Source organism: Grammomys surdaster, unplaced genomic scaffold (genome assembly GCF_004785775.1).
Source record: "Grammomys surdaster isolate TR1022 unplaced genomic scaffold, NIH_TR_1.0 126109, whole genome shotgun sequence".
Lineage (NCBI taxonomy): Eukaryota > Metazoa > Chordata > Mammalia > Rodentia > Muridae > Grammomys > Grammomys surdaster.
In genome coordinates this window covers 2,005,963-2,018,641 of record NW_021620917.1, presented here as the reverse complement: position 1 = coordinate 2,018,641, position 12,679 = coordinate 2,005,963, and the positions used below count along the sequence as shown (strand labels likewise).

General features: G+C 51.4%; 1 protein-coding gene across 3 annotated transcripts in view; it reads left to right on the top strand.

Annotated features, from left to right (window-relative positions):
• Grid2ip (Grid2 interacting protein) overlaps positions 1 to 12,679 on the top strand; it is a 35,624-nt gene that overhangs the window by 10,617 nt on the left and 12,328 nt on the right. For 2 of the 3 annotated variants that reach the window (XM_028756077.1, XM_028756074.1), the window contains 6 exons: positions 5,189 to 5,437; positions 5,642 to 5,727; positions 7,074 to 7,143; positions 7,942 to 8,036; positions 8,255 to 8,438; positions 10,384 to 10,538. In XM_028756077.1, the coding sequence (XP_028611910.1) occupies positions 5,189 to 5,437; positions 5,642 to 5,727; positions 7,074 to 7,143; positions 7,942 to 8,036; positions 8,255 to 8,438; positions 10,384 to 10,538 (839 nt within the window). Of the gene's footprint in view, positions 1 to 2,240; positions 2,361 to 5,188; positions 5,438 to 5,641; positions 5,728 to 7,073; positions 7,144 to 7,941; positions 8,037 to 8,254; positions 8,439 to 10,383; positions 10,539 to 12,679 lie in introns of those variants that run through there. The other variant, XM_028756075.1, reaches the window with a different exon arrangement.

The window sequence follows — 12,679 nt, the reverse complement described above, 5'->3', positions numbered from 1 at the left end:
ATAATACAGTTATGGGGGTATGAGCTGATACTGTGTATAATACAGTTGGGGGGAGTATGAGCTGATGCTGTGGAAGTGCCCAGCATCGTATGTGTTGCTTTCCTGTATGGAGGGTATATCTTTTCTCCAGTACAATTTTTGGGGTCCTGCCTTTTCTCTGTGTGGGAGCTCCCCTGTCTACGTGGGCTGCTTATACACAGCATCTTTGGCCTCTCCCCACTAGATGCCAGCACCACATCCCTCTCCCAGCTGTCATTTGTGGCAGCCAAAAAGACATCTTGAGATTGTGCCAGATGTCCCCAGGGGGTAGAGGTGGGCACAAAATTGCCTCTGCTTTAGAATGATTGTTCTTGAATGATCTTTGATAATGTTCTTTCACCGAGACAGGCACAGTAGACAAGACTACAAATCGCCTGCTCCCTGGCATCTACTCCGTGCTGTCTTGAGTCACCTGGCCAAATGCCCCCACCACTGCCCCCATCCCCATGTGGGGACTTCTCTGTGCCTGAGGTGGCCTGGCCCTGAAGCAGCATGTCCAGACTGTAGCATGAGCATTCGCCCAATGTTTTCCTCTTCTCTCTTGTCAGCCCAGTGGATGGTTCTCATAGCCTTTGGGCGTGGCTGGTTCTCGGGCACTGATGCTGGCAAACCAAACCAAGAACGCTTCTGTCACCATGGGACAGTCGTGGTCCTTCTGTCGGCTATTCTCAGGATGAGAATTGTGTTCCAAGGCACTGGGTAGAGCGAAGGGGGCGGGGCATGAGCAGGCATGGCTGCGGCTGCTGGTGCTTCTACCAGAGAGAAACTACAGACCATCAGAGGCAAGGACGAAGAGAGGGGGGCTGGGCACGTGCGAGCATCATGGCCTCTTAGTATTTTTGTTTTGTCTTCAGGGCTGGGATGGAACATAGGACTTTGTTCTTGCCAGGGAAGTCCCTTATGCACCCTGGGGAATTCTAGTCCAAGAGCTCTCCAGCCTCAGTCACACCCCAGCCCCTCACTGAGGAACTGTACGCATGTGCCCTACCACTGAGGTACATCCTCAGCCTACTTCTGTATTTCAAAATGTAATCACTCCGTCAAACATGGTGGAACAGGCCTATAATCCCATCTGCTCGAGAAGCTGAGGCAGGAGGATCAAATCTTCAAGGTCTGGGTTTGGAATGTTGGCAGTGTGCCTATCAGCACAGACAAAGCCTTGACTTTGATTCTCTGAATGGAATAAAACCAGGTCTAGAGGTTCCTGCTTGTAACCCTAGTACCCAGGAGACAGAAGCAGGAGACTCACAAGGTTATCCTTGGTTGCATAGCAACTTTGAAGCTATCCTGGGCTACAAAAAACCTAATCGAAAGGAAGGAAGGAAGGAAGGAAGGAAGGAAGGAAGGGAGGGAGGGAGGGAGGGAGGGAGGAAGGGAGGAAGGTGGCAGGAAGAGGAGAAGGAAGGGGAGGGGGAAGGAGGGAAAGAAAAAGAGAATTCAAGGCCAGCCTGGATTAGATTGGGTTCAAGACCGGCCTGGAGAATGTAATGAGACCCTTTCTCAAAGTAAGAAGTAAAAAGGCGTGGTGATGTATCTCTGCAGTAGAGAGCCGGAGCAGCATATAAGAAACTTTTATTCAAGCCCCAGCACAGAAAAACAAACAAACACCCTTGACTCCTCTCTCATCCTGCACTTTTTTCTGGACTGGCTCCTAGCATCACCACTCCCTTGACTACCAAGACCTCGAAACCTCCGGGGACCTTCCATCTCTCCTAGAATCCATAAACCCTAGCAAGGCTATCCACTGCTCTGGAGTGCGGTCTCCGGCACTGGCCGCTGCTTTCAAAGGTTTCCTTCTCCCTCGCTTCCCCTGGATGGACATTTTCAGCACTGGCCAGCTCCTGGGAAGTCCTGTGCAAATGCCTTCTTCCCAAGTACTGCAAAAGGGAGTTCTTCAAAAAGGTGTTGGCTGTAGCGGAGTGTTGCAGCCACTGTAAGGGGATCAGGGCGCTGGGTCAGAGAGATCCCAGACAAGACTCCTGGGGAGCGAATACAGTGGAGAGCCAAAGGAAAGGAGCCTGATAGCCTTGAATCACCCGGATCTTCACTCCTCCGGTTGCCCCAGCTAATTGAAGGGTCCCCGGAGCAGGGAGCGGAGAGGCGGGGCGGGGCGGAGCTACCAAGAATGGGCGGGCGGGCATGGGGCCACGGTGCGGGACTGGCCGGGAGGGGCCGCGCACGCTCGCCCAGCAAAGGCGCGTGGAATAGCGAGCGCCCTGTCTGTCATCGCGGGCTCTGCCACCCGCTGCCCCGTGCGCACCTGCCGCGCCGCCCTCGTGGATCCAGATGGGGAAGGACCAGGGCTTCTCTCGGCACTTTAGGTAGCTTCCCCATCGCGTTCTGCGCCCCTGGGAACCTCGCGCCCCGCATCCGGCCAGCTTGAGGTGGGGGGAGGGGGCTGGGTTATCAAGAGGGGTTCCCTGTTTTGGGTGGGCAACCTATTGAGACTGCGCGGAGCCCAGAAACTGGGAACAGTGGGAATAAACTGGTGGGTATGTGGGAGGTGAGGTTTCGATATTGGGTACCCAGGACCCGCAGGCAGCCGTAGTCTTGGGATGAAGTGAAAGGCTAGGATTAAAAGTCAACCTTCCTGCCTTGGCTCACAGGAGAGGACAAGGGATCAAGAACGGGGTGTCTTGTGCCCTGAGTGAGAATCTAGTGCATCGCATCGAGTGTGGAATTTGGAAGGCAGGACCTTTCCACTGTGAGGAACTGCAGGCGGCTGCCTCTGAGGCTCCCATTCCTGTCTCCACCATTTCGCTGGCTGGAGATGAAGGGCTAGGTGAAAAAAGCGGGGCTGGGGTAGAATACACACAGGCAAGGGAGGATCCTAGGAGAGGTGAAGTGACCCGATGGAAGTGACCCGATGGAAGGTTTAGACTTGTGACTCCCAGGAAGAATCTTTGGAACTCAGGAAGGTCTGTTGGGCTTTAGCAAGGGCATAAGAGCCTTGGAGACCTATTGCTGGTCTGTCACAATGAAAAAGGCAATGACATGTCCCTATAATGAATTCGCCCCTACTGCATCTGACTGTGCCAACTTTAATTAACAGACAGCAGTGCCAGAACTGGGGTGGCTGGGCCAGACAGTGATGGAGCCGCAGGGAAGGCTCACACCAGCCAGGAAGGGTGTCTGCCTCAGCAGGCAGCCTTGGCTTCTGGCCCAAGCTCCAGGATGCCAAGCAGAGAACTAGCCACCAGACCTTCCACCTCCCCAGTTTGTGACTCAGTCTGGTGCCCACCTGGCAACCAGGACTTTGACTTCTTGGTGCTGGATGTCTAACTGTACTGGGCATCTGACCCCTGCCCTGGTTAGAATGTAGGTCTGATGACTTGCAGGCCTTGGGACTGACGGTTGGGGTATAAGGTGGACAGTCTCAGTATCCTTCGCCTGGACATGAGGCAGGAAGATAAGGAAAGGGCCAAGATCATGTAGGCAGATGGAAGAGTCAGGCTCAGGAGACATCCTTCCTGGTCACCTGGAGTATCCAATCTGAAGCAGAACTCCCTGGTGGTGGGGCTAGTTCTGAGCCCTTCTGAAGGCTCTACATTCCTTCTATCTCACCTCCTGCCCAGCTGGCTTCATTAACCTCATCCGTGGAGGCTGGGGAAGCTACAGATCCAGTTCAGGGGAGGATGTATTTCAGCTGTGCACCAAGCCTTCGCTCCTCTCCTCTTTTCTCTCCTGACTTCCCATCATGCCCTTGGCACTGGCTAGTGATGTAAAGAACAGAGAAGGGAGCCTTGGGGTTCAGCCAGGAGGCTCTTGCTAGTGTCATGAGCCTCGATTCCAGCTGTCAGAGGCCAGTTGTGTCACCCTGGAAAGTTACAGGTTTCTCTGTGCCCTAGAATCTTCTGCAGTGGGTCAGTAAGCTCACAGGGGTGTTAGCTGAAGCTGTTATGCGGAGATGGGGTTGTATCACACACACAGAGATGTGCATGCACTCGAGTGCACGCGCAAACACACATACTCACACACACACTTTCTTCTCAAGTGCCAAGTTCTTTTCCATCACTGTGGCCCACAGCGCGACTACAAATTCTGGTTTTGGAGAGCTCCTAGACGCACAGGCACCAAGCACTTATCCCAGAGCATAGACATCGTGTAGAGGCTAAGTCTCCTCCCGCCACCTCCAGGCTGACAACTTGGAGAGCACCACAGGCCCTCCATAGCTGAGCCCAAGAAAGGATAAGTGGGCAGAGGTTTACTAAACATGCAGTGAATGGGGAACACATGTACACACTTAAAAATTATTCCTTTAAAAATATTAAAGGGGGATGGGCAGTCATGGCACACGGCTTCAATCCCAGCATTTGGGAGGCAGAGGCAGGTGGATTTCTGAGTTCGAGGCCAGCCTGGTCTACAGAGTGAGTTTCAGGACAGCCAGGGCTACACAGAGAAACCCTGTCTCAAAAAACATATATATATATATATCTATATACATATATATATCTATATATATATATATGTATATATATATATATATGGAAAAATAAAAAATGTATCGGGCGGAGCCATAAACTTGGAGGTGGTAATTGCCCTCACTTTTATAAGGAAGCAGCTGTGGACAGGGCTAGCAGAGAAAGCAAGCGGGAGAACCGGAAGTCTGAAGACCCTCGGAGGGAAGGAAAGCGCCTCGCGGATAGCTGTCGGAGTTTTCTCTAGAAATCACCTGGAAATAAGAAGGGAGAGAGAAGGAGAGCATTAGCTGGGGCTTGGCCTGGTAGATGCAAGAACATGAGAGGATGGATACAAAGAACAGACAGAGACGGAAGACAGGCAGGAGCTGGACCGCCTCTGTAGACTGATTTGGGAGCAGGAAGGCCCTACAAAGGTTAGGGTAAAAGAAATAGTCCATGCGGATTTCCCAGGATTTAAGCAGGATGCTGCACTCCTGGTGTAGTCTAGGATAGTCAATTCTCTCCTTCCATTATATGGGTCACGGGGACTCGAACTCAGGCCTTCAAGCTTGACAGCAAGTACTTCTACCTGTTGACGGGACCAGGTCTAGGACAGCTGGGAACACAAGTCTGTTCACCGAAGGGGAGAATGAAAATGTTCCTGGTCACTCCCGGGATGGGCAGGCGAGCCACTAGGAGGTCCCTTTGGAATGCAGTCAAAAGACTCGGTGGTGGTCCTCGCCCTGCAGGATTTTCATCCCTAAGAAGCACCGAGCGCGCTTCGACGAGGTGGTGTCGCAGGGTCTGCTGGGCAAGCTGTGCCGTGCTCGGAGGGCGCAGGGCGCGCAGCGTTTGCGCCGGAGCCGCAGCGAGGAGCGTCCGGAGCGCCTCTTAGTGTCCACGCGTGCTAGCGCCGCGCCGCGCCGTCCAGATGAGCCGCCCCCGCGGAAGGCGTCCTCGCTGCTGGGCGGCCGCACTGGCCCTGGGGGCCCTCGCAGGTACACATGCACCGCATGCGAGTGACAGCAGGGGATATCTCCTGATCTTGCTCAAGCTTGGGTCGGAGTCCTGGGCAGTGGGTATTTGGAAGGACAAGGACATGAGACATGTCCGTCCCCTGAGCCCTGGTCCTCTGTTCTCAGGGTGACACAGGACAGGGAAGCTCTCCCACCTCCAACCTCGTTTCATCTTTCCTCCCACAGGACTGTTCGAGTCTATAAAGGCAACAAGAGTTTCGGCTTCACTCTGCGTGGCCATGGACCGGTCTGGATCGAATCTGTCTTGCCTGGTGAGGGATGGAGAGGTTATCCTGAGTCCCTAAGATTGGGAATGAGGTGACAAACCCTGATGAAGCCTTCTCTGGTAACGCTATCCATGCTTACTAGTCACAGAGCATCCACTGTTAAGAAGCAGAGAGGAAGGCTGGGGAGATTGTCCAGTGGTTAGAGCCCGTTGGGTAGACATAAGGGCTGGACTTTGGATCCCTAGAACACATATAAAATGCTAGGTGGGTATGATAATCTCTGGTAATTCTAGCCTTGGAAGGAGGAGCTGGGACTCCCAGAGCAAAGTGTCTAGCAAGCTAGCTGTGCGGGTGAACTCCGGGTTTGACTGAGAGACGCTGCCTCAGTGAACAAGGTAGAAGAGTGATGGAGTGCGGTATCAGTCTCTGGCCTCTACATACGCACCCACTATACACACACACACACATGCACATACACACACGCACCCACTACACACGCACACACACATACACACACACACACACACGCGCGCACACACGCACACACACACACATGCATGTTACAAGTATACACATGAAAATAAAATAAAAAAGAAAAGCAGAGTGCTAAGTGGCAATACTTAGCTTGCCTTGACTTTTATGCAATCCAGCCCCAATCCAGCCTCCCTGCTCAGGGAGCGTCTCTGCCCATGGTTAAAATGGGTCTTCCCAACATCAGTTAACGTGATGAGGGCATTCCTTCACACCCTCAGAGGTTAGCTTAATTTGGATAATCCCACACGGTTGTGCCTGGAGGCCTGTCTCCTAAGTGATTCTAGATCCTGTCCAGTTGACAACATTAACCATCACAGCGATTTTGGATGATGTCAGAGGGCTGTTGTCTCTTCTGACTGCCTAGTTCCCGGCCTGAAGCTCATGGTGGCAGGAGGACCGACCGTGCCCCAGACTCTGTGACTCCCTAAAGGAGACGCTCAGGGTGTGGGGTGTGGATCAGTTTTCATGTGAAATGCATGCTTACAACATGAATCCTTTCCCCTGCTTCTTTTAAAATTATACTTATTTATGTGAGGATGGGACCACACATGTGGCATCCGGGTGTGTGTGTGTGTGTATGTGTGTGTGTAGTTTGTGTGGTTAGAGGACAACTTGCAGGACTCCCGTTCTCTCCACCACGTAGGTCTCAGGGATCAAACTCAGTCAGACTTGGCAGCAAGCTTTCTCACTCACTAAATCATTCAGATGGCCCTGAGTGTCAATTCTCACCTGCAAAACTGAAGAATGGTTTTCTGGCTGGAACTCGAGGGGGTGGGAGGGTTGAATAGGGGAGACTCCCACCCAAGTCCACTACGTGGTGGTCAGCTGACTGCATACCCTCTCTTTCTCTCCTCCAGGCAGCCCGGCTGAAAATGCCTCTCTCAAGTCAGGTGACCGGATCCTCTTCCTCAATGGATTGGACATGAGGTCAGGAACCCCCAGGGTGTCTTGTGATCTTGGTGATGAGCCATTCCCCAAGACTTTTGCCTCTTGGGATACTAACCATGGCCCCGATCCTTCTGGCCTATGTTCTATGACCTATGCCTCCCGTGTCTATCCCTTGTCCACTGGAAGCCATTTTTTTCCAGTCATACTGGGAATCAAACACAAGGTACTTGTGTTAGGCAAACACAATCTCACACTATATCCTCAGCATTTTATTTTATTTTATTTTATTTTATTTTATCTTATTTTATTTTATTTTATTTTATTTTATTTTACTTTGAGACAGTACCTCACTCTGTATCCCAGGCTGACTTGGAACTCACTATGTAGCCCAGACTTGCCTTGAATTCATGATAATCCACCTGCCTCTGCTAAGTGCTGGGTTGCAGTGTTAGTTACCATGCATGGCTCCCAGCCTTGTTTAAACTTTTTTTGTTTTGAGACAGGGCCTTGATTAGTTGCTCAGGCAATTTGGACTTGCTATATAGTTCAGACTGGCTTTAAGTTCTGCAAATCCTCCTGCCTCAGCATCCCAAGTGCTGGGATTATGGTTGTGTGCCACAGGGTGACATAGGAATAACTCCTTCTATGCCCAGGAATGCCAATCCAAGGCATATGCAGGCAAAGCTGCCAAAATACGGGTTTCTGCCGTATAAGACCTTAACTTATGTGAAAGTTGGGTTCCTGACTAGTCCTGAGTGAACAGTGGATTTGCTGGGTGGTCTCTGCATGATGAACAGAGCTCACTCGGCAGGCCCTCCTGGGCCATCTCCTTTGCAGGAACTGCTCCCACGACAAGGTGGTGTCCATGTTGCAGGGCAGTGGCGCTATGCCCACGCTGGTGGTTGAAGAAGGACCAGTTCCGTTCGCCAGTGGTGAGACTGTCAAGCCATAGAGTTCCCAGGACTGTTTTGGTTGCTTCCCAGGGATGCCGCCAGGGGGTGCGATAGAGCCCAACACGCAGCGTTCAATGCTGTTCAATGCATTGCACGCCGCAGCTCAGAAGGCTGCTGACCCTAGCTGTCTGGGAAACTGCACCTACCTTGGTGACTCAGGGTCACCCGTGACTCCCCACGCCTGTGGTCCCCCGCAGATTCAGATTCTTTGGATTCCCCGACCCGGGCGTCAGCTCTCACTTCACTGCAGTGGGTGGCGGACATCCTGCCTTCCAGCATCCGAGTCCAGGGGAGGACCTTCAGCCAGCAGCTGGACCACCTCCTCACTCCTCCGGAGCGCTATGGAGTCTGTCGGGCTCTCGAGAGCTTCTTCCAGCACAGGTGCTCTGGGAAGAGTGGTGGTAGGAATCTAACCTGTTTGCACCCTACCCAAGTTTCAGCTGAACGCTGGCAATCCTGTTCTCCTTGCTGGTAGCTCCTCAGCCTCCTTAGGCGGAGAGAAGAAAGACAATAGCTGGTACCAAGGGAGGAACAATTGACGTGCCCTAGAACAAACCTCAACTTTTACATTTATTCCTTTTTTTTTTTTTTTCCCCGAGACAGGGTTTCTCTGTATAGCCCGGGCTGTCCTGGAACTCAGTCTGTAGACCAGGCTAGCCTCGAACTCTCGAACTCAGAAATCCGCCTGCCTCTGCCTCCCAAGTGCTGGGATTAAAGGCGTGCGCCACCACCGCCCTGCTTCCTTTGTTTATTTTTGAGACCCAGTCTTGCTATGTAGTACCGGCTGTGCTGGAACTCAGAGAGATAGCCTGTCTCTGCCTCCTCAGTGCTGAGATTAAAGGCCAGGGCCACCATGACCAGCTAACCCTGGACTCTAATACCTTGGGCAAATACAGTCGTATTTGAACAGTATTGAATGAATTGAGGCAGGCAGGGAAAGTTTATGGGACATCAAGAACCCTCAGTGGACTCTTACAAATAAATAAATAAATAAATAAATAAATAACGTAGCTATAGATATCGTGGCTTGTGGCAAACCTTCCTCCTTTCCATTCATGCAAGTTTGGTTTAAATGATCTTGTTACTACATAATTCATATGCTGTACAATTCACTGATTTATTTTTAACTTAAAAAGTATGTGTGTGGATATTTTGCCTGCATGTAAGAGTACCACATGTGTGCAGTGCCTACATTGGCCAGTAGAGGGCAGCACAACCCTTGGAACTAGAGTTACAGGTGTTTGTGAGCTGCCAGATAGGTGCTGGGAACTGAACCTGGGTCCTCTACAGGAGTAGCAGCAATGCTCTTAATCACTGAGCCTTCTCTCTCTCTCTGGCCATAATTCATGCATTGACTTTTAGGGTTTGTGTATACTTGCAAGTATATGTAACATCACTATAGTGAATTGTGGAACTTTATCCCATGTAAAAGGGATACCAACAACATTCTGTGACATGCTCCTTCATCTCTACCCCCTGATCTTTCTTTAAAAACACTTTTTTATTCATGGCATATGGGGGGTGTGCATGCCACAGTGCCCACAGGAGTCAGTGAGTTTAACAGCAAGCATCTTTATCTGCTGGGCCATCTTGACAGCCCCCACTATCCCCTGATCTTAAGCAGGTCACATACAGCCTTATTCTATACTTTCTGTATTTATTTGTGGTGTACGCTCATGGGCCTGCCTGTGGAGGTCAGAGGTCAAGCTTTGGGTGTGGGTCCTTGCCTTCCCTCCTTGTTTGAGACAGGGTCTCATGGCTGCAAATGCCAAGCCAGTTGGCCAGGGGCTGCTCAAGCTTCTCCTGTGTCAGCCTCCCATCTTCCAGGGGTGTGGTAGGATCAGAGCTTGAGCTGCCGTGTTGGGCTTTTACATGGATTCTGGGATCTGAACTCAATTCTTCACACTTCCATGACAAGCATTTGACCCACTGTGATATCTCCCCAGACCCATATATGTTATTTTTATCTCTGGTTTTACAGTCCAGAAAAATAAAAAAAAGTTAAGTGGCTTGAGAGAACTCAATTAGTTGGTAAATGGCAAGGCCAGGATTTGACTATTACATTTTCTTGGTGGTGGTGATGCTGAGACTCAAACTCAGAGCCTCAGGAATGTTAGGTACATGCTCTGCCAATGAGCTAACATCCCCAGCCCAGACTGTGATTTGAATCAGTGCAGACTATCTCTGGAGAATGCTTTCCTGTCCTCTCTGCTCTGACTTTCAAGGGTAGGGGTCAAGGTGTGGGCTGAATTGGGGGGGACTGGAACTACCACCTCACCCACACCCCGGAGTGATGAGCTCCCCGCTCCTGCACCTCCACCTGCAGGAACATCGACACCCTCATTGTGGATGTCTACCCTGTCCTGGACACACCTGCCAAGCAGGTGCTCTGGCAGTTTCTCTACCAGCTGTTGACCTATGAGGAGCAGGAGCTGTGTCAGGAGAAGATTGCGTGCTTCCTCGGCTACACCGCCATGACAGGTAAGCAGCCCCCGGGAGTGGCTGCCAGGTGCCCTGCCTGCCAGGTGAACAAGCAGACACCTGTGCTTGTCTCCCTGAGGTCTGGCAGCCACTCTAGGCCTCTCCCTCACATATGTATGCCTACTGTCAGGTGCCCAACAACACTCGGGAGCTGGGCTGGGAGGAGAGCCCACTTCCCCCTTCACACGGCAAACACCGCACGTGGGAACTGCTCCTAATCCTCCTGCCTCCATGTCCCGAGTGCTGGGATTATGAGTGTGTGCCACCACAACCTGGTTTCTTTTTCCATTAATGGGGATGGAGCCCAGGGCCTTGTTCATGCTAAGCAAATGCTCACCCACTGAGCTATGGCTTCCTCCCTGTTTGGAGAATTCACAGTCAGGTATAGTGGCTGAGACCCATAACTTGGCCTCAGCACTTGGGGAGGCTGAGGCAGGAAGACTGTAAGTTTGGGGCCAGCCTTAGACTCACTATGTGGCCCATAGTGAGACTTTGTCTCAGTATGAAAACAGGAGGCTGTGGATGGCTCAATAGATAAAGCATTTGTAGAACAAGCAGAAGGTCTAGAGTTCAGATTCCCAGTTCCTGTGTAAATGCCAGGTGGGTGAGGCAGCCCACCTGTCATACAGGCTCTTGGCGAGTGGGGACAGGAAACCTGTAGTGTGCAGTTTTTGCTACCCAGCTTTAGGCTCCGGGTGGACCGCGCTACCAGCCCTGCCAGGTTTCCTCAGATCCGCCCATGAAACACACATACACCGTAGCTTGTTTTTCAACCTGCCTAGTTGTCTCAGTTGCTGGCTCTTCTAACCAGTGCAGCGTCCTAAGTCTGCCCTCAACTTTAGTTGCTAGTTATCTTCTCCTTGTTCAATGATCCAAAACTGCCCTCTGCTTAGCTGCAGTTCTAATCTCCTGCCTGGGGAAGCAGCCTATGGTTGCTCCTCCTGAGATCTCACATGGCTGGTCACCTTTTCTCTCTCCGAAAGACAGTGAAATCTCCCTTTCTCTTCCTGTGTCTCTTAGCCTGCCTGCGGGGACCCAGGAATCCTACCTCTTTCCTTGCCCCCAGCAATTGGCCCCCCAGCATCTTTATTGATCAATCAAGAACCAACTGGAGAACAGGACCTTACCATCAGATCCAACCCCTACAGGGACCCTTGAAGCAAACTCACTAGCTAGATTAGCAAACTGGATGACAGACTCTGGGTTCAAGTGAGAGACCCTGCCTCAGTATATAAGGTGGAGAGTGACTGAAGATCAATCTCTGACTTCCACACCCATACACACGAGCACATGTGTGGGACACACACACACATTCAAATATGCACACACACCTACATGTACAAACAAATTTTAATTCATCTGCCCTATTCCCTGTTTACAAATTCATCATTACATGTTATCTGGATTACGGACCAATGGTCCGATCATCCTGGCTGGTGGACTCCAGCACACAAGCAAATATGTGAGGGTCTGCTGAGCCGCGTGCAAACTCACTTTCCCCCTGCTATCTTCCCTATTAGAGTATGTTCCCCATGTGCCTAAAAACCCCTGCACTTGGGGATAAAGAGAAGAGTTAGTGGTTTAAGTACTTGCTGTGCAAGTGTGAGGACCGACCCAAGTTCAAGTCCCCAGAGCCCATGTAAGTACTAGATGAACATTACAGACACTGCAGCTGCCATGACAGTCCCTGCAGATCTGCTAGTACTGACCCTTCATGTTTTTAATGTACCTACTCCCTACAGCTTGGAGGACTGAAGAGGGCTCAGGACTTTTAGCCTGAAGCTTAGGGTCCCCAAGAGGGTAGCATGTACCCAGAACCTTTTCAATTTGCTCTAACAAGTTCTAGGTGTCAGTCAGCAGCCCAGAATAAGCACAGAGTGTGGGGACCCTATCCTAAGAAGAACCGTGCTGGGGACAGATCAGCCCCCACTATGTTTTCCATCCTTCAGCTGCTTTTCTTGCTCTGGATACCTGGTTTCTACTTGAGCACCACTCTAAAAGGCTGGGAATACACTGCATTTCCATGGTAGAGTAATTGCTTAGAATGCCCCTAGTAAGGGGTTGGGGTATGGCTCAGTGGTAGAGCCCCTGCCCAGAATCCCCCAGTGAGGGGCTGGGGTGTGGCTCAGTGGTAGAGCCCC